The sequence below is a fragment of the Vigna unguiculata genome, chromosome 7 (genome assembly GCF_037176805.1).
Source record: "Vigna unguiculata cultivar grain cowpea cultivar isolate G323 ecotype 2 chromosome 7, ASM3717680v1, whole genome shotgun sequence".
Lineage (NCBI taxonomy): Eukaryota > Viridiplantae > Streptophyta > Magnoliopsida > Fabales > Fabaceae > Vigna > Vigna unguiculata.
In genome coordinates this window covers 25,965,898-25,992,133 of record NC_140798.1, presented here as the reverse complement: position 1 = coordinate 25,992,133, position 26,236 = coordinate 25,965,898, and the positions used below count along the sequence as shown (strand labels likewise).

Genomic DNA, 26,236 nt, shown 5'->3' with positions numbered 1-26,236 from the left:
TTCTTTTAATTTTCACATACTATTGAATAGTTTGAGTTTGGTTAATTATAAATTTGTTTCGCAGAATACAAAATTAATCTTTGTTTTTATGGGTATAATGTTATAATCCTATTGCTTTGGTATGAAACTATATGATACAATAGAATTGGGAGACAGTGACTTTCTTGCGGGTGTGAAATACTAGTATTTTTACCTTTGAATTTTGTGTGAAACAGTAGCTACTTAGTTGAATGACAAAATTGGTGAGGAAATATTGTCATATCTAGTTTCTTATTTTTACTGCTTTGGTATGATTGCTTGCCTTAGGTGGGAAGTTATGCAAAGTAATTTGTTCGAACTGTCTTTTATGCGAAAAGGGGAGCAAAACTACCCTCAAGCATATGTATATGAGATGCAAAGGAATTTGTTAATTATATATGCTTGTACTTTATTAGGTATCATGCGGCGCAATTTCATGTACATCTTTCTCTGTTTCAGTAAATAGAGGAGTTACTTGAAGAGTTTGTAACAATTGGAGGTGATGAAACTTCTCAAAACTGATGGTGTCAAAGCCAGCAAAATAGGCAACTGTTGTTGTGACTTAGAGGTTTGTTCAAAATTTTGTTCCTTTCTTTAATGGATGTTGAAGACAAGGGAATATTCATTTGTTTGGTTGAAGCAGGATGAACTTAATTTTGGATTACTCATGATTTCATGGGGATATTGGCTTTTGTTTACCGGTTCTTCTCTCTGTCTGTATGCAATTATCTTACTCCTAACCGTTGCATATCACTTGCACAATTAATCCCTTTTAACCATGTTACTTGGTGTTGGAAAGACTGCGTTAGCGATCCTCAGGAAATGTCAGGTTTGATGTTTCCTGATAATTGTATGGAGTTTTGTGGAAAAGGTGAAAATTTGTGGTTGAGGTGTTAGTGTCAATGGAATGAATGAGTTTGGATGGAGAGGAAGATTCTGGTAAGGGATCTTATATTAGTAATTGTCTGATAGGAACTTACCGAGTAGTATGGGATACTCGGTGGTGGAGAATTTAATTGTTTGACTCTCCCCTTAGTTGCTTGCTTTTGGGGGTGACTTTCCTAAGTGCTTGGGTACTTATCAATAGTTCTTCGATTGCCTGACTTTTGTAGAGCTATTGTAACACCTTAATCGTTGTCTAAATGATTTTGATTGTAGCTATTGGTATGCAAGACTATCAATGAGTTAGGTACATGCTTTATCGTTGATTTGGTGGTGGCTTACTAAATATTATGAAGATGTGCGTGTGTGGATATTTTTTGTGGGGGACATCTGATTTGGACAATTCCTAACTCGCTCTCCTCTTTGATTTGCAAATCTTTCTAAATTGCAATTTGTCTGTTCTTGCTTGATTATCTCTCCGTTTTTTGTTTTGTTTGGTGGTTTTTGGTTCTACAATTCCATACAATTCCAACCTGAGACTTGTTTCATCTTGCATTGCAGCAGCATGAATCTCTGAATGAACTACTTTTTTTAAACAAAAAATGGTGCAGCTTGAGGCAATTCATGGTCTCGATGTCTACCTCCCAACAACTGTGCAGAACGATTCTTCGTCTCTCATTTTCCTCGCCTCTCATCAATTGTTGTGTAAGTCTATTACTGCTAAATTCCTTCAAGCTTCACATTTTCTTACACTATAAAATTTTAGCAAGTGAAATGCTTGTTTTTGAATCTGGTGAAATTTTTCGGTGCCAATGTAGTCCCGCATATATCTGCCTGGTATTACTGAATCGTTTTGTAACTGCAAGGGAATTAAGAAAGAAGAATTCTTCATTGAATGCTTGTAACTAAACCACAGGTTTTTGACAGACCTGCACTCCATGACAATGATTAATTTTCCTCCGTACACCTTAAACTCAGTCCTTTTGTTATAATACCCACCTAGCTAATCATTAAGTGAATGCTGTTACACCTAGCTAATCATTTGCTGAATGGTGGTAGTTGTTAACTATTTCTGTTACAATTATACAGTAGCCCCATGCCGAGTCCTTCTTATTTCTCTTACTATATACTCTCCTAATAGGAGGTCTTAGCTCCCTATTGACCCTTCCCCTAAAGATCCACCTTGTCCTTAAGATCCACTTTGTCCTTAAGGTAGAATAAAAGGTCTTCTGCTGACTCCATGCCAGTCTCACCATATGGTGGACGCTTCGATTTGAGACCTTGATGGTCGGTGCCATTATGTCAGTCTCCTCTTCCTCATTTCTTCCTCGTCATGATGGCCAAGCTCTTCCTCATTTCTTCCTCGTCATGATGGGCCAAGCTTCTCATCACAGGAAACACTCCCTTGAATTTTTGTTTCTGTCAATCTCTTGAAGTTGGATCTATTGTAAACGTTGATAAAAGTGTTTTTTGGTTTACCTTTTGGAAATTAAACATATACTGATTTTGGAAATTAAACATATACTGATTTTGTGTTAGAAAATTAATTCTAACCAATTTTAGATTACTTTGATGTAAATTAAACACGCACAATACAAATAAAATAAACTTTCTAAGGTGTATATATTCATTACATTAACAAGAATTCTTTAGGATATAACATGAATTTCTTGGATATCTTAAAAAATCTCAAAATTAACAAGAAACTCTAAAATATTTTATAACCCTCACCTAAGAGCAGAGAGGAAAAAAATAGATAGAAGATGAGAAAGAGAGAAAAGACGAGGGTTGTGTGAAAAAACTAATTGTTTGATTCTCTCCTTAGTTGCTAGCTTTTGGGGTGCTATCTTAATGTGCTTATCAATAAGTCTTCTTCGATTGCACCGACTTTTTTAGAGTTATTGTAACACCTTTATCATTGTGTAAATGATTTTGATCGTTGATATAAGTGTGAAAGGCTATCAATGAGTTAGATACATGCTTTATTGTTGATTTTGTAGCTACTTACTAAATATTACGAAGATGTGCGTGTGTGGATATCTTCTTTAGGACATTTGATTTGGATAATTCCTAACTCATTCTTGATGTAAGTTTATCTTATAATTTTAGTGAGTGCAAAGTGTTTGTATTAATTTTTATTAAGAAAATTTTAAGAAGATATCAAATATTAAGATAATTAAAAAGTTATTTAAAAGTGAAGATGTATTTTAAAGGAGTTCAAAAATTGAGATTGAAGATTTAATTGAAGTGAGACAAGATAATTACAAACAACATAAATGGTACGAAAGCTTGAAACATACCATTTGGGTTACTAGGCTAATGGTTCGAAAGCTTGAAACATAAGAAACTTGAATGAAGAAACAAGCAAAAGATGGAGAGAATAAAAGGGGAAATGAGATGGAAAGACACATACCATTTGGATTACTAGGCTACCCAATATATGGTAGATGTTGTCTCTTAAATCAAGGTTCAAGATAAGACTAATCATAAGAACAAAACTCACAAAGAATACAAAGGTGTATTTTAAATTCAATATTAATTAAATAGACAATGGAAAAGGTCTCCTAGCAGGGCAAAAGGAGAAGAGTAATTTAGCTAATACAAAAAGTATATTCTACAAAATTCTAATGATGAGAAAGAGGGAGAATATGATCTGTTCATTACAAAATCATGAAAAAGGTGTATTCTCTAGGTGAGTGGTTCTGCACCAAGATCTTTCAGGTTGTTCTTCTTTTCCACTTAAGAGGGTTTTCTTAGAAAAAATAGGGATGTGGTAAGAACACTCCTTTGGGCTAGATTCTTTCTTGATCTATATTTTTTTAGAAAGGTGACAATCTTAAAAGAGTATGTCACTTGCAAACTTACAAAACACAAACATGAATTATAAATTTTATTTAAAACTAAACTAAGTAAAAAAAGGAAGGTGAAGAAACTTTTCTCTTAAATAGGTTTATTTTTTCTAAGTACTTTCCTCTATCTTTGATAGGGGTTGAGGACTCATCATCCTTCTGGGAGAATTTGGCAACATTGGAGCCCTTTTAGGGGAGTTTGACTTCATTTGAGGAAGTAACTTATCTTCCCTCCCACGAAATCTCTTCCAACCTCTAATTTTGAAGATGTTATCCTATCTTCCTTTTTGAGTGTGATATTGCCTTTCTTTGTTAAGTGGCTAATTCATAAAAATGGCCTAGATTCTTTCATGAGTGTAATCAAACAAGTAGCGTTAAAAAGAGTTCAATCAAGTTCTAGATCACATTACAAGCATGAGTAAATTACACAAGAAAGAAATTCGACTCAAAGCTCATTAAGGTTAGCAAATATCAAATCTAACATGAACATGTGAGACAGGCTTAAAAGCTCTAATTAAGGATGTATTCACACTATAAAACATCTTTTTCAATTCAGTGAACAATGAAGACTAAACAAGACTTAATCACAACACTAACAAACATGATTAGGAAAACAAAGACAAATATATTAAAACATACATCCTTGGACAAAGCAAATAATTGCAAAAAATCAATAACTCAAAACAATAAAGGTGACAATTCCTAATCCTAAACAAAAAACAAAAAATCATGAAATGATAATAGAAGCCCTTATTTGAGTCCACTATTTGAGTCCAAGATTGTTCTCAATGTGTGTGAGAATAAAGAAACTTGGAATGTTGCTCAGAGGAATTGTTCCTTCTTAATTATTGGCTCGTAAGACTGGCTCATAAGACTTGGCTCATAAGACTGAGCTCCTTAATGCTCTCCTTTGGCCTTTGTTAGTTGTCATGAAATACTGAGTTGTTGGCCATTAATCTTGAATGCGTCGTTGGTAGCTTTATAAAAAACTTCAACTGCACCATGAGAGAAAAATTAATTATAACATAAGGACTATCATCCATCCCATTTAGATCGAAGCTTACCATTCATAAGTTTGAGCTTAGAATTGAACAATAACACTTTCTTGCCTTCATAAAAATCCTTTAAAGTCCTTTTGTCATGGTAATTTTTCACCTTTTTGTAGAGCTTGAAGTTCTCATATACTTGCAACTGAATTTCTTCCAATTCTTGTGGTTGAAGCTTTCTTTCTTTCCTAACTTCTTTCTACATAAGATTACACCTCTTTACAATCCAGTAGGCTTTATGCTTAATCTCCACTAAGAGATAATATGTTTTCCCAAATACTGTCTTGAATGGTAACATGTTGAGGGTGTCCTATATAAGGTGTCCTTTGTGCCCACAAGACTTTATCCAATAGTTGGCTCCAATTCTTTTGGTAGTTGCACCAATTTTTATAGTAGATTTTTCACTTTCCTGTTGAAGATCCCAGCTTGCCCACTACTTTAAGGGTGATAGGATGTGGAGGTTTTATGAGTCATCCCAGGAGCTGTGCCGTTATCACCCTATTGGAAAAATGACTTTTTTAATCACTGATGATTGCTTTTGACACTTAAAATTGGCAAAAAAATGTTAGTCTTAAGGTAATTTGCAACAACCTTAGAGTATTTAGTCTCGGTTACTTTGGCTTCTACCCTCTAGAAACATAATCCATGACAAGTAAAACATAAGAGATACTAGCAGGGAAATGGTCCTATAAAATCTATGTCCCACACATTAAATACTTCATAGACAATTATTGGTTGTTGAGGCCTTTCATTTCTCTTTGTAATATTATCTTTTGCCTTCTGGCATTTCTTACATGCTTTGACAAACTTGTATGCATTTTTGAAGAGAGTTGGCCAATAGAATTCGCTGTTTAGGACCCTTTTTGTAGTGCTACAAGGCCCAAAATGACCTCCAATTGTTGTATCATGACAATGGTTTATAATGGCTTTAAACTCAGCCTGAGAAACACACCTTCTTATCACTTTATCATTGTATAACTTACAAAGATATAGGTCATCCCTGACAAAATGCTTTGCATTCGCTTTCAACTTGCCTATTTAAGCTTTTCTATGACTTGATCAATGAATAGTAGAGGAAAATGGTGCTTTTTAGTGGTTTGGTTGAGCTTCCTATAGTTTATGGAGTGGCTTGGTTGAGCTTTGTATAGTCTATGGAGACTCTTCACTTATTGACCACCTTTGTTGAAACCAAATTGTCATCCTTTCTCTTGTTAGATATATTGTAGCAAAAAAGATTGATACAAGTTTTAGTTTGGATTATGGTGGTACAACTTTTCATTGTAAGCAGGATTTTATGTTTTATTTTAGTTCTTTGTTCAATTGCATTTGGGTTTAAGATTATGTGACTAAAAAACCTGGATGGATCCTTTAGCCAAGTTGGTATTTGTGCTTAGAATGATTGCATTCAACTTGCATTCTTTTTTTCTCACTCCAATTCTGAATTTATATTTTAACCCCCTTTGCATTTTTCTTGTTGCATAGATTAAGACTTGCATTTTTCTTGTTGTATAGATTAAGACTTATTTGTGTTGAGTCCTTCTTAGTCCAATGTTACTTTACATTTTTATCAATTTTAATTTTTAGTTAATGCTTCTACGCTCCATTTGAATACATGTTACAACTCTCATTGACTCCATATGTTTGTTTAATGTTTTATTAGTTTTACTCACTTATGTTATTTTTCCAATTGGTCTAGTAGACTGCTATTTTTCAGATGTTAGCTCAGTGTGATGTTGTGTTTAAGTCATTTAGTTTTCTTGAATTATAATCACAAAGCTCTAGCTAGTGTTGTTTTTAAGTGTTTTTGAACTTTTCATTTTGCCATGAGTCACACTAGCTAGGCCAATTATTGTGTTTTAATTGTTATCGTTTATCTTCCTTGATTAGCATTGCATTGGTCAGTTCTGTATAATTACTGATTTAATCTCTTTTTAGTGCTATGCATTTTGAATGAGTTAGTTTTATTATCTATCTTTTATGCTTTTAAAACTTCCCACAAAAATATAAATTTCAATCAATGAACTTACATGATAATGTTCATTGGACCAACCTAGGTTGACCTATATACTACATTAGTAAAGGAGAAAAACTTAGTTTTATTTAATGAGGTTGTGTGACAATTTGGACTAAAACAGTATCATAGGGTCTAGTTTGAAAAATTTAGTAATGTTGTTCAACAATTTGGTATGATTCGTAGTAAGACAAATTGCTCAGTATTTTATTATTACTCAAGTGTTGGCTATGTCTTGATAATATATATCTTTGTTACCATTTTTGGACCAAATATTTTGGCAAACCCAAATATTTCTTTGATGGTGGGTAAGCACAATCTAATAATAATATTGTTATATCTCAAAGGAAGTATGCATTGAATATTTTGGTGCAAACTAGGTTGGTGAATTCTAAATTTGTTGACATATCCAATAATAGACTTCTACCAAATCAGTGAAACCTTTTTAAGCTTCTGAGCATTATAAAAAAAAGATTAGTTGAAAAAATGAATTATCTTATTGTTATTTGTCCTAACACTTTTTTTACAGTCAGTGTGGTGAGTCAATTCCTTAATTTTTCATGTGAAGATCATTGGAATGTAGTCATTCATATATTAAAGAATCTCTTGGAAAATGCTTGTTATATGGCTCCAATAACAATACAAAAGTTGTTTTGTTATTCGATGTTAATCAGATAGAATCTCCTTTTGATAAAATATCTACTTTCAAAATATTATGTCTCGATTAGTGATAATTTGATCTTTTAGAAGAGTAAGAAGTAAAGCTTTGTGGCAAGATTTAGTGCATAAATAAAATATAAAGCTTTGACCTCAATTATACGTGAACATGTTTGGCTTAAACAATTGTTTAATGAGTTGCAATTTAGAGATGTTACTCAAATGACATTTATACATGAGAATCATGTCGCTTTTTATATTAGTTCTAATCATTTTTTTCATGAGAGGACTAAACATATTAAGATTAACTGTCATTTCATTCAATAAAAGATTGTATCTAAGCCATCAAGATTTAATTTGTTAATTCAACTGATCAATTAACAAATATTTTTACTAAATTTTTACAAAGATTTATAATTGATTATATTTGTAACAAATTTGATACATATCATTTATATGTACTAATTTATGCCATATTTTCTTTATTATAGATATTTATCCTATGTGTATTTTCTACACGAGATTAGTTTTCACTATATTCAACACTTTGCACCATAATAATTCTTGGTTTCTTTGACACTACTTGCATAGTAAAAACCTATTGGCTTTTCGATGTGATAAATGACCTCAGCTTTTAGTAACTTGGTCACCTCCTCCTTCACCACGTTCAGGAATGTTGGGCTCACTAGTTTCAAATCATCTTCTAGTAAGATTTTGTGCGTCAAAACAATTGACTAATCCATGAAATGTCATTTACGAACCAATCAATGGCTTTCTTGTTCTTTCAATGAAACACTTTTAGCAAGTCACTTTCTTGCTTATCCAATAGATTGATGGCAATAATCACAAGAAATCTCTTCTCTTTATCCAAATAAGCATACATTAAACATTTTTGGTAGATGTTTTCACTTGGTTGTTACTCATGTGCTTCTTGCTTTAATGCTACTTGTTGTGAAAGGTTAACCTCGATCTTGGTTTCTCTGAAACAACTAGAAAAGGAGGTTATAATAGCAAATATTTGAACTTTTGATTAATTTTTCCCTTTGTAGCTCTCACGACTCATGAATCTTTCATTTTATATCAACTAAACACAACCATCTGACACTTGAGCTTTACAATCTCCTATATAGGGATGACAAAAATATTCGCGTTCGCGTCCTTGAGTATTCAAAGATAAAATTTGTGGTGGATAGTTAGTACTTACGGATATTTATTATTTGTGGATAATAGATATTATAATACTCGTCTATAAATGGGTTGGATGCAGGTATTATATTATCCGTACACGTGGGTACTTATTATCCAAAAAAAATAAAAATAAAAATAGTTTTTATTAGGTTAAATTCAAGTAACATTAAAATTTAATTTATATTTAATTTTCTTTTTTTATAATTTTATTTATAAAATTTATAAAACATATATATATATATATATATATATATATATATATATATATATATATTCGTGGGTATGCGGATATCCATGAGTATTTACGGATTTTAAAAAATTTGTGGGTATTTTTTGAAGGGGTGTATCCGATGGTAAATGATCAAGTAATGTGTGGATTTTTTTTGCAGGTCAGATTACATATAGGCACTATTTGTGACCGATTCGAGCCGTTGTTATCTTACTGTTATAACACTGATTAAATTGCCTCACAATTCTAAGACAAGGTATTTTTTACAGTTTTACTAGTAAAAGGCTGGAGGTAAAATCAATAAAAAGAAATGGTCAAAAGGCTAAAAAGTCGACTGCCAGGAAATTTGTATAAGGTGGGTTTTGTTTTGGTTAAGTGGCTACAATCAAGAATGGCCTATATCATTCAAATTGCAAATCAAGTTAATCAACTTAAAAGAAACAATGAAGTGTTAGAATGGTACCTACATGAGTGCATCACACACTTGAAAAAAAGAAGGCTCACATTCTCTGTTAATTTAAAAAAAAGGGTCAATTTACTTTTATATTTACTTAAATGGGTTAAATTTTTTTAATATTATGAAATAAGATGAAGTCGGATGGGAGTTGATGACTACTTCAATAGGTAAAATAGTACTTATTAGTACGACTTTAGTTGAGTCAAGATAAAATTGTATGACGTATGACGACATCTTCCTTTTTTTTTTTTTAAGTCGTCATAAGATTTCAGTTTAATATTTTCTTTTGTTATAGTTAAACTCATATGAGACCTGACGTTTTTTTTTTCTTCTAACTAAAGTTATCATACCTATGAAGACTTTAGTTTGAAATATCTTTTATTATGTCAAATTGATTTTTAATTTTATTTAAAGTGTTTTTCTTTAAATTTTATTCTTATGTTTAATGAAATTTATTTTTTCTTTTTTATTTAATTAATATGATGTTTAAAATTAATTAATTAAATTAATTAAATAAATCAAGAAAAAATTGTAGTGATGGTAGTTAAAACTTGAGGGAAATTAAAAGTAATTATAGTAAAATAATTGAAATGAAAATTCAAATTTATTTGTGTGAATTAGTGTCAGAGGGTGATGACTTTCTTTATTGTCTTCAAGGTCTTTGGTTTCCTCCATGTTCAGTAGATGACTACGATGACAATGCAACTGACATAGTAAATTATTGTTCAATATTATCATCATTTTGACCATCATCATCCTTACTTTCATCATCATATCACTGTAAAGACATTTGAGGTCAATAATAATCCATAGATGGAGTTGGACCGGAAGCAAGGGTGGCAAAAATGGGTTAATCCAAACTGTTTTGACCTAACTCGTCACTAGCCCGTCCAAAACGAATTGGGTTGGTTTGGCTCCACTCTGAAAACGGGTTGGATAATAGAACCCGTCCCGCAATAAAGTGGGTTGTAGAAAGTTGAAATTCGTTATAGATGTAGAAAATAGAAATACATATTTAAACTTGAAAAGAGGAAGTTGAATGTTGCAAAAGTTCCAAAATTTCAATTAAGTAGTAATAGATGTAGAAAATAGAAATACATATTTAAACTTGGAAAGAGGAAGTCGAATGTTGCAAAAGTTCCAAAATTTCAATTAAAAAAAAGAAGTCGCCATACTTTACATGACTTACTAACCATTAGTTATTGCTAATCCTAGCTAAGTTTGATGTTGGTTAAATTTATTGTCACCCGCTATCAGGTCACTGTCAAATCATCTATTAATGTCTAGTCTTACACTCAAGATGTATATACTTCGACGTGAAAGGGATGTATTGAAAGTTTCATATCGACTAGAGATAAAACCAATTTAAAATATATATATGGATGTAAACTTCACCTTATAAACTAGTTTTGTAGGGTTGAGTTGGACTTAAAGTCCATTTCTTAATAATTAGTATAAGCCAAATCATCAAGTTAAATCTTCAACATAAAACTTGAACTGAAAATGTATAAGAATACAAATTCAGAAAAAAAAACCTTATGTTAGAACTGCAACAAAGGTAAAATGTTAGTTCAAATCAATTAAGGAGACTCAAAATAGCAAAAGACTTTAAAAGCAAAAGTAGCTACTCAAATCAACCATTTAAAAGAACATAAAAAAGAAAACAAAAATGTTAAAAATCAATCACAAAACAAACCCTAAAATCTAATTCTAACTTTTAAAACAAGAAAAGTAATACAAACAAATATTAACTAATGAATCAATTCTATTAAAGCAGTAAAATAAATCAAAGAAAGGTCCTCCTCACATTTGAGTTTGGCATTGTCTTTGATGGGGCAAGGAGTAATTTACCAATAAGGAAAACTAAAACTGGAAGCTATCTTAGACTAGAAGAAGCATATAAAAGCAAATTAAGCATACATCCGGGCACAACAAAAATGTATCAAGATCTCAAGAAAATGTTTTGGTGGCCCAAAATGAAAAAGGAAATGGCACAATATGTAGCAAAATGTCTAGTTTGTCAAAAAGCTAAAATAGAACACCAAAAGCCAGTAGGAATGCTACAATCTTTAGATATACCTGAATGGAAGTGGGATAGTATAACAATGGATTTTGTAGTTGGCCTCCCACGAACCATTCATAAATTTGATTCCATATGGGTTATCGTGGATAGGTTAACAAAATCTGCTCATTTCTTACCCATTAACATTAGGTATTCATTGGAAAAATTGACTGAATTGTACATAAAAGAAATTGTCAGGTTACATGGTGTTCCAATAAGTATTATATCTGATAGGGACCCTAGATTTACTTCAAAATTTTGGGGAAGTTTACATCAAGCCTTAGGTACCAAGCTTCACCTTAGCTCGACTTATCATCCTTAAACTGATGGACAATTTGAAAGAACCATTCAATCTTTGGAAGATTTGCTGAGAGCTTGTGTATTAGAAAATTCTGATAGTTGGGATCGATGCCTGCTCTTGATTGAGTTCACTTATAACAATAGCTTCCATTCCAGCATAGGTATGACACCCTATGAGGCATTATATGGAAGGAAATGTAGAACACCTTTGTGTTGGTTTGAGACCGGTGAGAATTCAGTATTAGGCACCAATTAACATTCTATATGTATATATATTAATATACTACACGTTTAATAATAGGCACCAATTGTTTTAATTATAAAAATAATTTTCAAAGTTTTCACTGATTATAAAGAATTAACATTCTATATATATATATATATATATATATATATATATATATATATATATATATATATATATATTAAATTTTAGCATAATTATTAGTTTGTACTGTTATTAAAAAAAATGAGTGATAAGGTTGCACAACAACCCTTATCTGTTTTGATGTAGCATTTAATGAAGAAAAACAAATCAGTAACCAAGCGTTAAAAGCCAATCAAAAGGGAATAATGTTTACAAATCTAGTTAAAACTAAACTACATGTAATCATTACATTAAGACATAAAAATAGGGGTGAGAGGTAAATGGGTGAAAGTGTGAAAGTGGTGAAACGTGATAAAGGAAGAAAAAAAACAGAGAGTGTTGGTGAGGTGAATCAAGGTTATTCAGAAATAGGTGGTGGAGGTACGACAGAGAAAAAAAAAGTATATCATCAAAGCTTTAGTACAATCTTGGTATAATTTTCATAATAATTAAGGTAAGGGAAGGAGACATCTATCATTTTATCTTTTTACTATGATTATTTTTATCTCTATATTTGTCTTAAGTGAGGTGTTCCTAACCTCATTCTAATTTATATTTAATTCCCATTCCTACTTATTTATTTATATTCATCTCCAGTTATTTATTCAATTTATATTTATTCTCATTTACTTACTTATATTTATTTTCAGTTACGTACTGGTCCTTTTTATTTATTTATATTTAATTTTAATTATACATTGATCCTATGTATTTGTTTATATAATTATATGATTTAATATTGAATCAAAATTTATGATAAATAAAGATTTGATAGTTGGAGGTATGACCTTGAGGATTTAAACGAGTTAGTATTACTCAAGATGAGATGTTCTTGAGTTACTTTGTTGGCCATGAGCTCATTTATCCTGACTAGTCACTACAAAATTAATCAATATCTTTATAAAAGTATAATAAAAATCCAGTTTTATGGATTTGGGAGAACTTTCATTTCATTTTTATTTATTATGATATGCTGTTTTGTTTTTTGTGATATTTGTCTCACTTCCCTATTTTATGATTGTGCGTGAAAAACAAAATTTTGTAACTATATCATAGATGGCTGCTCCCAATATGCCTGATCCCTTCTTCGTCAACATTGTGGCTGTTTTTCCGGGAAATGCATTGCAAACCAATGCAGTGAATAATTCTGTAACATTTCAGGGAACGAGAAACTCTACCATTACTTTTCTCTCTGCTCCGATTGTCATCGAAGGACAAATCAGAGTTACCTTTTATTTACTCCCAACAGTCCAAGTGAACCCTATCCATAACCTCTTCCTTCCACATGTTTGAAAGCCAGTATATGAGGGAAAAATTGTAAATAAATAATACTTTTTCCCCTTCTAGTATAGGAAATATAATATGTACTAAACAGTGTAGATATAAGATGCATACAATATTGTAAATATATATATATATATATATATATATATATATATATATATATATATATATATATATAAATGTGAATATTTTAAATATAATTGTATATCAATGTATAATTTTACCTCTAAATGTTTATAAGTATATTGTAGAAATAATACTAATTAAATAAATAAATATAAAAAAATTATCACCACATATGGCACTCTAAAATAGTCCTAAAACACTACTAAAATTCAATTAAAATGAAAGAAAATTGCATAATACCCAAGCTCTTGGATGGTTATCTCACTTTGTAGTAGAGAATACCTGAGTCTTTCTTCTGGAAAGTTCTTTCTTGAATCCATGTATTGTAAAGTTGGGTTGTTATCTGCTCTTGTACCTAGGTGTTGAAATACGAAACTACTTTTGTACTGGAACGATGATCTAGTCTTGTTCGGACACTAGAATGCCCAATTGCTTTTCTACTCGAGTACTGGAACATCAAGTTTACTCATGGTTACTAGAATGCTGAGATGCTCTTATTACTTAAGGCACTGAAATGTCGAGTTGCTTTCTTGGTCGATTAGGATATTGCACCCTTCAGATAACGACAATCCTTAGATCATCTTGCACATGGTCATGAACTATGGTTGGCATAGGCCCACATGGTGCGAGGTTGTGCATAACTCCTTCGTTGTTGTGATTATGCTCATGGTGACTGCCCCGTCTGAAGAGTACATCCCTACCGTCATTGACTTCAAGCTCTGCTCTTGTAGGATGATGGGACCTAGCTACCTTTTCACACTGGTGAGGTGAAGTGTGATCTCTTTTTGACGCCTGAGACTCTTTCCACAATCTATTCTACTGATCTTAACGTCTTGAAGATCAAAATTCTTCTCAGCCTTTGTGGTTTGATCAGGCCATTTTCGGCATTTCAGGCTGTTAGGATCCTTCAGAGTAATTTATGTGAGATTTCGCTACTCGAACGGAGTTCAGCCATTGCTTCTTGGTTTGTTCCTGTTTGGAGGGATTTTTCGTTCTCCATTTTTTCAAAGTTATGTTCTTTTGCTCAAGTGTTGTATTGTCGTGCAACTTTCTGCTTTACCACTCCTTCTCTTATGTGGGTTTCTTTCCGGACTTTGTAAATGAGATCTAGATAAGCTTGGAGGTTTTCTTCGTTGTGTTCTACACAAAGTGTTGTCTTGTCGAGCTCTAGTAGTGGATGACTCCATTTTCTTGTGAGGAAGGGCTTTAAATGAAGAATGGTGTAAGCGAGACCACCCAAATTGTCAGCTGTGCGGTGCATACAAGTTTTTCTAAAGAGAAATACTGCTGAAAGTTTACTAAGTAGACTCCCAAGAAAGAGGTGAGTCACAATGGACAAACTTGAAAGCCTTGTCTTTCCTAACTAGAGTTTTCCTCAGTTTACAAATATCCTCATAGAAATCCTCACCAACATTTTGCTAAAGAGCATCATTCGTACTTTCGAGTTTCTTTATGCATATTGATCTTTTAGCATTCTCATGCGTTGATGATTTTGTTATTTTCATGGTTGAGGCCAATTTATAAATTATTGTCACTTTGAGTTGATCAAAGCTTTATCGACGAGTTGGAGTATTAAGCTCTCAAGAGTCAAACTTCCATTTGATCTTATGCCTTTGAGATAATCCTCGAATGACTTTTTATCTAAGCTTGTGCCTTTGAGATAGTTCTCAAATAACTTTCCATCCGAGCGTGTACCTGTAAGACCCGAGAAATTTAAATAATTAAAAAAATAATTATTTAATAAATGTGGGTTGTGGGAACTTTTATGACATTTAATGCTAGGGTTTTTGATTGGTACTAGCTTAAGTGGTTGAGAGTACTTAGTTATGTGAGAGGACTTGGGTTCAAGTCCTATGTATTATATTTGTATGTTATTTTAATAGTTTATTATTTTTAATAATATGCTTGATCATGATGAGTGATTATAAATTCCTAGATGTATAGGAATTGTCATGAAACATAAATTGGTTAAATGGTTGTGCATTGACTTGATAATGATGTGGTTGTGTGTTCGAACCTTGACTTGTGCGAAATAAGGTTCTTTTTTGCTAAAATTATTTTTGGCATGAATGAGGGGGATTAGAAAACCCTAGCTATCTTAAGGAGTAGATGGAGGGGCTGGAAAACCATCTCATAATGGTTGTTAATGGCAATTAAAATGCATTTCAATGCATTTTCGTTTTCTTGCAATAAACCACAATTAACGCATCGTTAAGGGGAAAATTAAGGGTGATAAAGTGTCTTTTGGAGGTTGCTTTTGGTGAGTATTGTGATCAAGGAAAGAAATCTAAAATCATCAAGTTTGTACAAGGAGTACCAGGTTAGGGGAGTTGTATTTCGTTCCTTAATCTTTAATATTATATAATTGTATGGTGTATGAAATGCACGTGGGCTTTTGATTTTACCAATTTTCTGGATTTTTCGTGTTTCTGGAATTTTTTCAGAAACTGCCTGGCGTTGATGAAGGTCCACTAGGCGATACATGATGTTTGAACTCAGTTTCTGGGTTTTGCCTAGAAATCGTCGGACGAAAATGAAGGTCCATCAGGCAATACGAATTGGACTGGTTCGTTTCTACGACTTTGTGGTTTTGTTTGAACATGCACAAGTTTTGGGTAGTTTTATGCATGATGGATGAACCTTTGAGCCCTGGTTTTGTATCGCTAGGCGCTAGGTTCCTGACTTTTGAGCATTGGGTGTCACCTATTTTTCTAGTATGCACAGTTTTCGTAAAACTACATTTCATGGTTCGTTAACCGTCCTATTTAGCTGAAATTTTGACAGTGGGTTCATAACATGTTGCTTTTTAGTTTGTACAATGTGATTAAATTTGGATGTATGTAGTTGGAGATATATGATACGCATGATATTTGGTTTGGAGGTCTTTAAAATGCATGAGTTGGAAGCATGGTTAGGTCCTGTTATGAGTCTCCATGAATTTAAATGATCCTTTGGGTTGGTCACATGTTGAGAATGAGTTTATTGGTGAATGCATGTGTATCGATATAAAGGAAATTGTTGCATAAGAGGTGTGAAGTGCTATATTAATTCGCATTGGTGCATAAAATCATGTGCTTAAGTTGTTAGAGTGCTACTACTTTATATTTGATATGAGCATGTATTATTCCTAACTTGAAATTGAATGCTAGCATGGATTTAAATGGTGGAATATATATGAATATATAGGGATTGATGCATGTGATATGTGGGGAATTTTGTTAATAATTGAGTAATAGTATGATCTCAATTGTGAACCCGTTGGGTATATTAATTTGTTGAATTGTTATTCAATCATGCTAATATGACTGGATAAGTGTGGTTGATGTTTTGGATTGTTTATGGATTGTTTGGGTTCATTGAGAACCTGTCCAAAGTGCCAAAAATCAGTAGCCTTAACTCTACTGGTATGGCGCTTGGTGGTGCGGGGCGAGTCGCTAGGCGATAGCGGCCAAATAGAGGCCACTAGAATCGAGTCGCGCTTGGCGACAAGGGTGGTTCCGCTAGGCGACTACTGTCAGACAACAAACTCTAAAGGTGCGTAGCGCCCAACGACGTGTGATACCTGCTAGGCGGTTTGGAACCAGGTTTAGCCCAGCGGTCTACGCTGTGATTTTGCCCCTGGCGGCGCTTAGGTAGAGCAGGCGATAACGTAGAGAGCAACGAGTTTTGTTGGCTTGTGTTTTGCGTGTTTGTGATGTTGGGCTTGGACCAGGAGATGCTTGACTGTGTCATGAACGGGTAGGTTCATGACTAGTGGTGAACATGTGATAATATGAGCGGGGAGGTTCATATATGATGCTCTCAAGTGAGGATACGAGCAAGAAGGTTCATAGGTTCCATGCTCACACTTGAGGGCTGCTACGAGCGGGGAGGTTGGTAGCTGTTGGATCACATGTGTTGGACTACGGGCGAGGATGTCTGTAGAGTTGGACTACGAGCAGGAAGGTTCGTAGAGGTAGAACCATGAGCGGGCAGGTTCATGGAAGCATGTATATCCTGGGTCCATGGTCAAGTATTTGTATGGTGTGCTTGGAATAGTAGTTTCATGTGCATAATGAGATTTAGAGTTTTACACGACTTGTGAGTGGTTTCTTTGGAGGTGTGTGGGCTACGAGGCTTTGAGTGATACCTTAAGGATGAACTTTGGTGTGACATTCCTTCAATTGTGTATTGGAATGATATCCCTTGAGTTGTGGCTCGAGATAGAGGGTAAACACATGACATTCCTTGAGTTTTGGCTCATAATGGAATCCCTTGCGTTGTGGCTCGGGATGGCGGATGAACACGAGCATTCCTTGAGTTGTCGCTCGGATTGATGAGTGTTTCTGGTGTGAGTGTGCGAGTTGTGGCTCATATGGATGAGTCCAATAAAATTGCCCTCTTCGGTATTAGTCGACGAGTTTGGTAGTCTTAGGAAAATTATAAACTATGGTTTGTATTGGGAACTCTACTAGGCGTTACAGAGTGTGGTTCGTAGTAGGTTTCCCGCACGTCTTCTACAAGTTGTGGCGTGTAGGTGGAGGCTGCAAATGGTATCTTCAGGTTATCATCTAAAGACGTAGAACATGGATAACATAGTAGTGGCTGTGTGGTATGAAATCAAAGGATAGAGTTCCTTTGATGAGTATATGCATATATATTTGAATTGTATATATAATTTGATAGCTCACCCTATATGCTTGTGTTTAGCGATGATCGTGTAATCCGTTACAAGGGAGTAGATGATGTTGCAGGTGGTTCTAATGAACCATAACATCGGAGAGAGAGCTACCTAGGAAAAACTTTTATGAGTTTTTATTATTTATGGATTTAGGATATTTTGTAAACATTTACTTTTATCAGACTTGGAACTTATAAATGATATTTAAATTTTGTGGATTTTAAATTAATAGAGATTTAATAAAGGTTTTCATTTTTCCTCATTTTGGGAAAAGGCAGGTTAAATTAATGCATATACATTATCAATTTTATTTATTTTATTTTAAATTAGTAATATCTGACCAGGATGTTACATTTTGTATTAGAGCTATGGTTTTCAAATGATTTTCGGGCCTTGGGGAGTGAACTTGTCGTGTTTCAGTTGCCAAACCTTGTAGAAATGGACGAACAGTCTATCAATCATATTATTGATTGTGGACTGCATAAAGTGGTGAAACTGGAAGCATTAAGAACAAAAAATATTTTGGTAGAGTGATGAGGGTGCACACTCATGACTATATCAGAGATAGTTTCCTTTCTTAATTCTAAAGGTTTTGGTAAAAGAAAGGGAAGTTATAGGTTGAGTTTGTCTCCTATACCTTTTCTTGTTATGTTTGCACTTCTGTGGTATGTGTTTGTTGTTTGTGGTGGCAAAGGAATGCAGATTCAAGGTTAAACTTTACCTGATTGCCTTGTAAGGGTTGGGTAGGGCCTTTGAGGTAGTCTCTTGATCGAAGATATGAATATGCAGAAGGTTGTGTATCAGTGGTTGTAAGACCCGTGGAATTTAATTAATTAAATAAATAAATAATTAATAAATGCGGATAGTGGAAGCCTTTATGACATTAAATTCTAAATCATAGGATGTGAAAAAGTACTAGCTCAAATGATGTGGAGGAGAGAGTAAAGCAAAGGCATAAAGCATAAAGTAAAAGGCACGAAGCAAATGTACCTATGTACCTTTGGTCTCGTTTGTTTTTAGCACACTTTGGTCACTTTTTGGAGACATATGAGACACATTCTTTGTCTCCTTTTGTGCTAGAACGAAATTAGCCTTGCACACACCATAGTTAGCTCTTTTGTCTCTCATTTTTTGTAACCTTATTTGATCTAGTTTCTAGAAGCTAGGGTTAGGTTTTTGTAGAGACATCCTTAGGTATCTTTTATTTGCTTAGAGGCCCCTAAACTCTTCTATATAAGGGGTGCTCCTAGACATGTAAAAGGGTTGAACATTTTGAAGTAAAAACACTCTTGTGTCTCAACCATTTGTGAGAGTTTCCTCCCTTGGGAGTGAATACTTTTAAGCCTTATCTTGCATAGCAAGTGGCGGCACACATCCACTCATCTTCAAGGTTGCCATGGCTTCTAGCCTAGCCTTGTAGTGGCGTGCTTCTCACATTTCTACCATTTCTTTCATTTCCATTTTATGTTTTCATCTTCCTTTAATTATTCTTGGTTTTCTATGGTTTATGTGCTTTCCATTTCCTTTTTGTTTTGAATCAATCCATCATCTTCTTCTCTTGAGCTTTGTGAAAGGAACCTTCACATCTAGATAGCTTGCTATCTTAATGTCCAGTGGGGATTTCACTTAGCTTTCTTAATCAACTCATACCATATTCAATAATCTTAAAAAGGAACAAGATAATCCTTCATCATTTGGTATCTAGAGCCTAGGTTATCTTGAATATGGTGTTTTTCATGTGCTAACATTGTCTTGTTGTAGCTATCTTTGTATGGTTTGAATCCACTTCCATTACACACAAAAAACAGTGCTGGCAGAAACTGTTGACGATTTTAAAAGATTAAACCGCACCTGCTCAGTGATCCAAAAATTACGTTCTTGATGTCAAAAGAAAGCTCTTTGAGTCTAGTTTCCAGAAAAAAAAGAACCAATGCATTTGGAGTTCTGTGGAGAAAGTTATGATCAAAGTAGTGAGCAAAGGTCAGATCTGTGAAGAATATGTGAATCAGCGTTTTCAGGTTCTTTTGTGGCAGTTTGGCTACGGTTTTTGCACCTCTTTAAGCTCTTAAATGTGATTGGATAACATGTCTTTGGATGCTTAGTCTTTGAGCCTCAAATCCATGAGTTTAAATGCATGATAGCTACATGTTTGTGTCTTTGTGTATGTCATGTTGAGTCTTTAAATGTGTTTAACTTTTGCTTGAGTCATATGTCATATGTTAACTTGAAGTTTTCTTATTCTTGTTTTTCCAAGTATTTGAATATTGCTTTCATTTTATGTCTTGCTTGATGTAAGCTCCATGAAATTGATTTTGGCCTAAAACTTGAGGAACTAAGTGTCCAAGCCACCTAAAACTCTTTCTCACCATTTTATGGAACTAGTTGTGAAAGAAGAAAATTTTGCACCAACTTTTGCCTAAAAACCGAGAGCAACCTTGCTCCTTGGTGAACTAAAAGTGTGTTTTTCACTAGGTGTTATGCTACTAGTTTTCATACTTGAGAATTGGGTGATATTGGCTAATTAGTTCCATGCTTTAACTTGGTTATGATCTTTCTTGGTGTATGCATGATTTAAGACTTGAAGATGCTTGTCAAGTGCTTTCCGTAGAGTCTTTAAAATGTGCTTTTCTTGTTTTAGTCTTGTTAAAAGTTTTGTCTCAAACTTTTCTTTCTTTAGAGTTTAGCTTTCCTTGTTTTTGTGCTTTTCTTGCTTGTCACTAGGTGTTCTTTGTTTTGTCTTAGTAGTTTTCTTTTCTTGAAACTCTTGGGATGTTGTGGCCAAATCACTTGTATTGCATTTGAAAGGTTTTGAACAAGTTTTTAAAAGTGTTTACTTCACTCCTTTGGTGGATTTTGAGTGCTAGCCTTGCCTTGTTACTTTGGGAGAGTGATCTAAACACTTGGGTTGGATTTGGTCTCGGTTTCATGTTGTCTAACCTCTAATCCCTTTATTTTGTCTCGGATTTGAGTGTTTTTGTTGTAGGAATCATGGCAAGTTCATCAAATGCACCTACACCAAACAAAAACAATACATTGATGAGATTGCTTCTGGATTTGGAGTTGTCTAGGAAGGAGGCCTTTGAACAATGGAGAAAAGACAAGGAGCAAAGTGACCTAAGAATCCAAGAGCACATTCAAAGGCTTGAAGCTAGGGAGAAAGAAAGAGATCCTAGGAAAAGAGGGCATTCTAGGCGCAACCCATCACAAGAGAAGCAAACTCCAAAGATTCCTAAGTTCTATGGTGGCAGTGATCCCAAAATCTTCCTTGATTGGGAAGCTAAAGTTGATCAAATTTTCATTGAAAATCATGTAAAGGATCAAGCACAAGTTGATCTAGTAGTTTTAGGATTTTTGGAGTATGCCAATACTTGGTGGCATAAAGTTTGTAAGAATTATGACCAAGGGCCACCCGCGGCTTCTTGGATGGACATTAAAACTCTTATGCGCGCTAGATTTGTTCCTCCCTCCTATAGGAAGGAACTTCTTTTGAAGCTCCAAAGGCTCCACCAAGGTTCTATGAGTGTGAGTGAGTACTTTAAAGAATTAGAGTCTCAAATGCGTAGGGTTGAAATAAAAGAAACTATCAAAGAGAAAATAAAAAGATTTGTGAGTGGTCTTAGGAGAGACATAAAAGACCAAGTAGAGTTGTATGAGGACTCCACTCTTGAAAATTTTTTCACACTTGCCCTTGGGATTGAAATTCAATTGAAAAGAAAAAGAAGGGAGAGTTACTCACCCAACCACTACTCTAGTCACTCATGGAAGGGAAATGATAAAAAGAAACATGATAAATTTCCTTCTAACTCTCATCAAGAACCACCAAGTAAAAGTAAGTCACCAAGTGATCACATTCACCATTCCACTTCTCAAAGATCAAGTTCCACTAAATGTTTTAAATGTTTGGGTTATAATCACATTGCTTTAAATTGCCCAACCAAAAGGACCATGATCTTAAAGAAGAGTAATGATGTTGAAAGTGAACACTCATCTCCCCATTCTCTTTCAAAAGAATCTTCTTCCTCTAGTAAAACTAAATTTTTTGAGAAATACCCTATGTTATTAAGGCGCATGATAGGTCAAGATCAAAGTGAGCTTGAGCAAACTCAAAGAGAAAACATTTTTCAATCTAGATGCAAAATTAACAAATGGGTTTGCTCTCTAATTATTGATGGAGGAAGTAGTACCAATGTAGCTAGCACAAGGTTGGTGGAAAAGCTTTGCTTAGAGACCATTCCTCATGCTAAGCCCTACAAGCTTGTTTGGATAAATAAAGAGGGAGAAATAGATGTCAATAAACAAGTCCTAATTAACTTGTCTATAGGAAGCTACAAAGATGAGGTGTTATGTGATGTTGTCCCCATGGAAGTCACACATATCTTACTAGGTAGGCCATGGCAATTTGATAAACAAACTTTACATGATGGTCATACCAACCAATACATTTTCTTCATAAATGGGAAAAAGATCACTTTACAACCTCTATCACCTTAAGAAGTTAATAAGGATAGAAATATAATAAGAAAAGATAAAGAAGAAAAAGAAAAGGAGCAAGCTTTCACTAAGGTGTTAGTTGCCTACAAAAAAATTCTTCCAAAGCAAGATGTGCATCAGTCTTCCTTCTCTTCTCAAGCCAAAAAGGAAGGCCCAAAGCACAAGCAAGAGAGGAAGAGTACTCTAGAAAATAAAGATGGCATAACCAAAGTTAAGGGTAATATCCTTAGAAAGGATGGAACAAGAACTCAAAAAAGGGAGGCGCAAATCCTCCCCCAAATCAAGTCAAGCTCCATCAACAAAGGCTTAAAGAATTTGTGGTCAAATTCTCTCCAAGGAGGGGAGGATGATGAAGGATTGACCCCAACCAAGGATGGAGGCATATGCTTAAGAAGACTAAGCATGTTTAGAAAGGAAGTTCACTAATCCTTCATCCCTTTCATTTGTGTTTGTTATTTTTTATTCCCAAAGTTGACTTAGTTGAATCAACTTTAGTTGACTTGTTGACCTTTGACTAGGTTTCACTTGTTGACTATAGTTGACTTGACTTAAGCCAACATGCTACTCTATGTTTATTTGCTTTGTAGGTTAATTAGGAGTAAGAAAGCAATGCTAGGTGACCCATGGTGATTGGGGAGCACAAATGATGTGGAGGAGAGAGTAAAGCAAAGACATAAAGCATAAAGTAAAAGGCACGAAGCAAATGTACCTATGTACCTTTGGTCTCGTTTGTTTTTAGCACACTTTGGTCACTTTTTGGAGACATATGAGACACATTCTTTGTCTCCTTTTGTGCTAGAACGAAATTAGCCTTGCACACACCATAGTTAGCTCTTTTGTCTCTCATTTTTTGTAACCTTATTTGACCTAGTTTCTAGAAGCTAGGGTTAGGTTTTTGTAGAGACATCCTTAGGTATCTTTTATTTGCTTAGAGGCCCCTAAACTCTTCTATATAAGGGGTGCTCCTAGACATGTAAAAGGGTTGAACATTTTGAAGTAAAAACACTCTTGTGTCTCAACCATTTGTGAGAGTTTCCTCCCTTGGGAGTGAATACTTTTAAGCCTTATCTTGCATAGCAAGTGGCGGCACACATCCACTCATCTTCAAGGTTGCCATGGCTTCTAGCCTAGCCTTGTAGTGGCGTGCTTCTCACATTTCTACCATTTCTTTCATTTCCATTTTATGTTTTCATCTTCCTTTAATTATTCTTGGTTTTCTATGGTTTATGTGCTTTCCATTTCCTTTTTGTTTTGAATCAATCCATCATCTTCTTCTCTTGAGCTTTGTGAAAGGAACCTTCACATCTAGATAGCTTGCTATCTTAATGTCCAGTGGGGATTTCACTTAGCTTTCTTAATCAACTCACACCATATTCAATAATCTTAAAAAGGAACAAGATAATCCTTCATCAAATCGCATGAGTTTTGAAAGGATAGGGATTATTTAGAGCAAATTTTAGAAGAGGGACTAAAACCAAAATCGCTTAATAATTCAGGGACCAAAAACATAATTAACCCCTAATGTTTATATGAAATATAATACTACTCCAAAACGAATTACTATATAAGTCATAAAACACCTAACATCATCTTATAGAAACATTTAAAAGAAACGAAGCCCACTGCTCACGAACTTCCTTCAAGACTCCTTGATCCATTGGAGACATGCCATTGAAAATCTACACAATGAATAGTTGAGTCAACAATCTTTTAGTGATAAATACTTAAGATGTGATTTATAAATTGTACATATTACCGTATCCCATGAGTCAACAATGTTTGCGGATATGATTCTATGCATGTGCCTCATGATATAGTATCCACACTCATAGCTTCCCGGTTGACGTGAGCACGACAAGTTAAATTCATATAATATCATTGATGACCACCTGCATGCATATATAACCTGAAATCAGTAGACATATCTTTACCTTGTCATCCCATTTCTCTCCCTTGATCATAGAAGCATCCAACCCAGAATTCTTAATATTAGACTTTAGAAGATTATATATATATATATATATATATATATATATATATATATAATTCATTTAGAAACATATACTGTGTTCTAAAGTTCAATAATAGTTCACAAATTTGCAACAACAAAATGGACAACATTTGAATCATAGTTCACAAGACCATTTGAAGAAAACAATTCTAAGGGGTTTGTGAGGATAAACCAACACTATATCAGAAAGTGATTCTTAATAATCTCACAAAAATTCCACATATTTTTGTTCTTCCATTCAGAGCTATATAATAAATTACACTACGAAATGCAAACACGAGGATCCCCTGAAATAAATGCATTGTACCTCTTCAAATGTCATCATTATTGTAAATTCCATAACGGAAGGCTTGACTTAAGTTATTTTCTAATGTCGCAACATCATAGTCTCGGTCTTGATAATCATCCTTATCACTATCCCTATTTTTGTCATGAAACGTTGTTGACCTCCTGTAACAATCAATTAATTCAGAATCATCAAATGAGCCCAACACACAACCACAAGATGATCTATATTGAAGATACATCAAAATGCACTCAATCCCAAGAATAATAAGAAAAGTATTCAGTAACCGGAATCAAGGTCGTGCTCAAGTTTGAGGTTCCAAATGTTGAAAGAGAGTGATGATGTATAAAATACTATCAAATAAATATACTTACATCACACAACTATAATCAATATAAAAATTTCTCAGAATGATAGCAAAAGTATTTAACTTCAGAGAAGTAAACTAAAAGTTAACAATAATTGTTTCTGTGAAGGATTAAATGTTTTAGCTATATGCACATGCATAAAATAGCTGTTGTGAATATTAGTATGCCTACTACTCCAAACAAAGCTAGGATCACAAGAATAAAATAAACATATTGGCATAATAGGGCCATGTAATCTTATCTGTAAATGTACTCACCTTTGTAGCCGATCTAGCAAATGCTTGAATAACAGTTTCTTTACCGAGAAAATGTACAACATCTTCCATCATTTGTACATTATATACAAAGGTTAGAACTTCAAGTTGAACAAAGTTTGGCACACTTTCATTCTTGTGAATCCATTCATCCAATTTTAAAGTAGTTTAAAAAGTCAGTACTTATTGCAATGAGTTCACAAACCTTAAGAGTTAGGCAAGGACGAGATACAACAAACCTAAATGAAACAACTAGAGTAATTGCTGATATAGCCGCACCAGCAAAGGGCGGATAAATCTTTAAACTTGCATCAACCCCCCAGCCTTCAGTTGCCAGGGCAATTCCATAAAGAATGAGAAAGGACACACTGTACATAGCAGATAAATGCTGTAAATACATTAAGTAATAAATTAGATAACATATACAATCAAAGAAAACATTAATTGAATAGTGATAAACCTGACATTCTTTCCACAATTTGCATGAGCATCATACACATGTTACCATAGTGTGTGGTCCAATAACTAATGGAACTACAAAAACAAGTAGTAATATTAAATATTCATGCATTTTGGTTTAAAGACCCTAGTTACCAAATCGGTTGATTTTTAGCAAAAAATAATTTAAAAAATTAAACATTAAATATTAATTGTTTAATAAAGTAAAAATACATGAAAAATAAAAGTAAA

At 33.8% G+C, this 26,236-nt stretch overlaps 1 protein-coding gene across 2 annotated transcripts; it reads left to right on the top strand.

Annotated features, from left to right (window-relative positions):
• Positions 1-10: 10 nt before the first annotated feature.
• On the top strand, positions 11-24,583 carry LOC146884715 (uncharacterized). Of its 2 annotated transcripts, none has more exons than XM_085665170.1 (4): positions 11-242; positions 478-586; positions 1,465-1,605; positions 9,041-24,583. In XM_085665170.1, the coding sequence occupies exon 4, from the start codon at positions 21,125-21,127 to the stop codon at positions 22,625-22,627; it is 1,503 nt and encodes a 500-aa protein (XP_085521296.1). In that variant the 5' UTR covers positions 11-242; positions 478-586; positions 1,465-1,605; positions 9,041-21,124; the 3' UTR covers positions 22,628-24,583. The 2 variants fall into 2 exon arrangements, with proteins under 2 accessions (XP_085521296.1, XP_085521295.1); XM_085665169.1 differs by having other exon boundaries at positions 1,462-1,605.
• Positions 24,584-26,236: the final 1,653 nt, after the last annotated feature.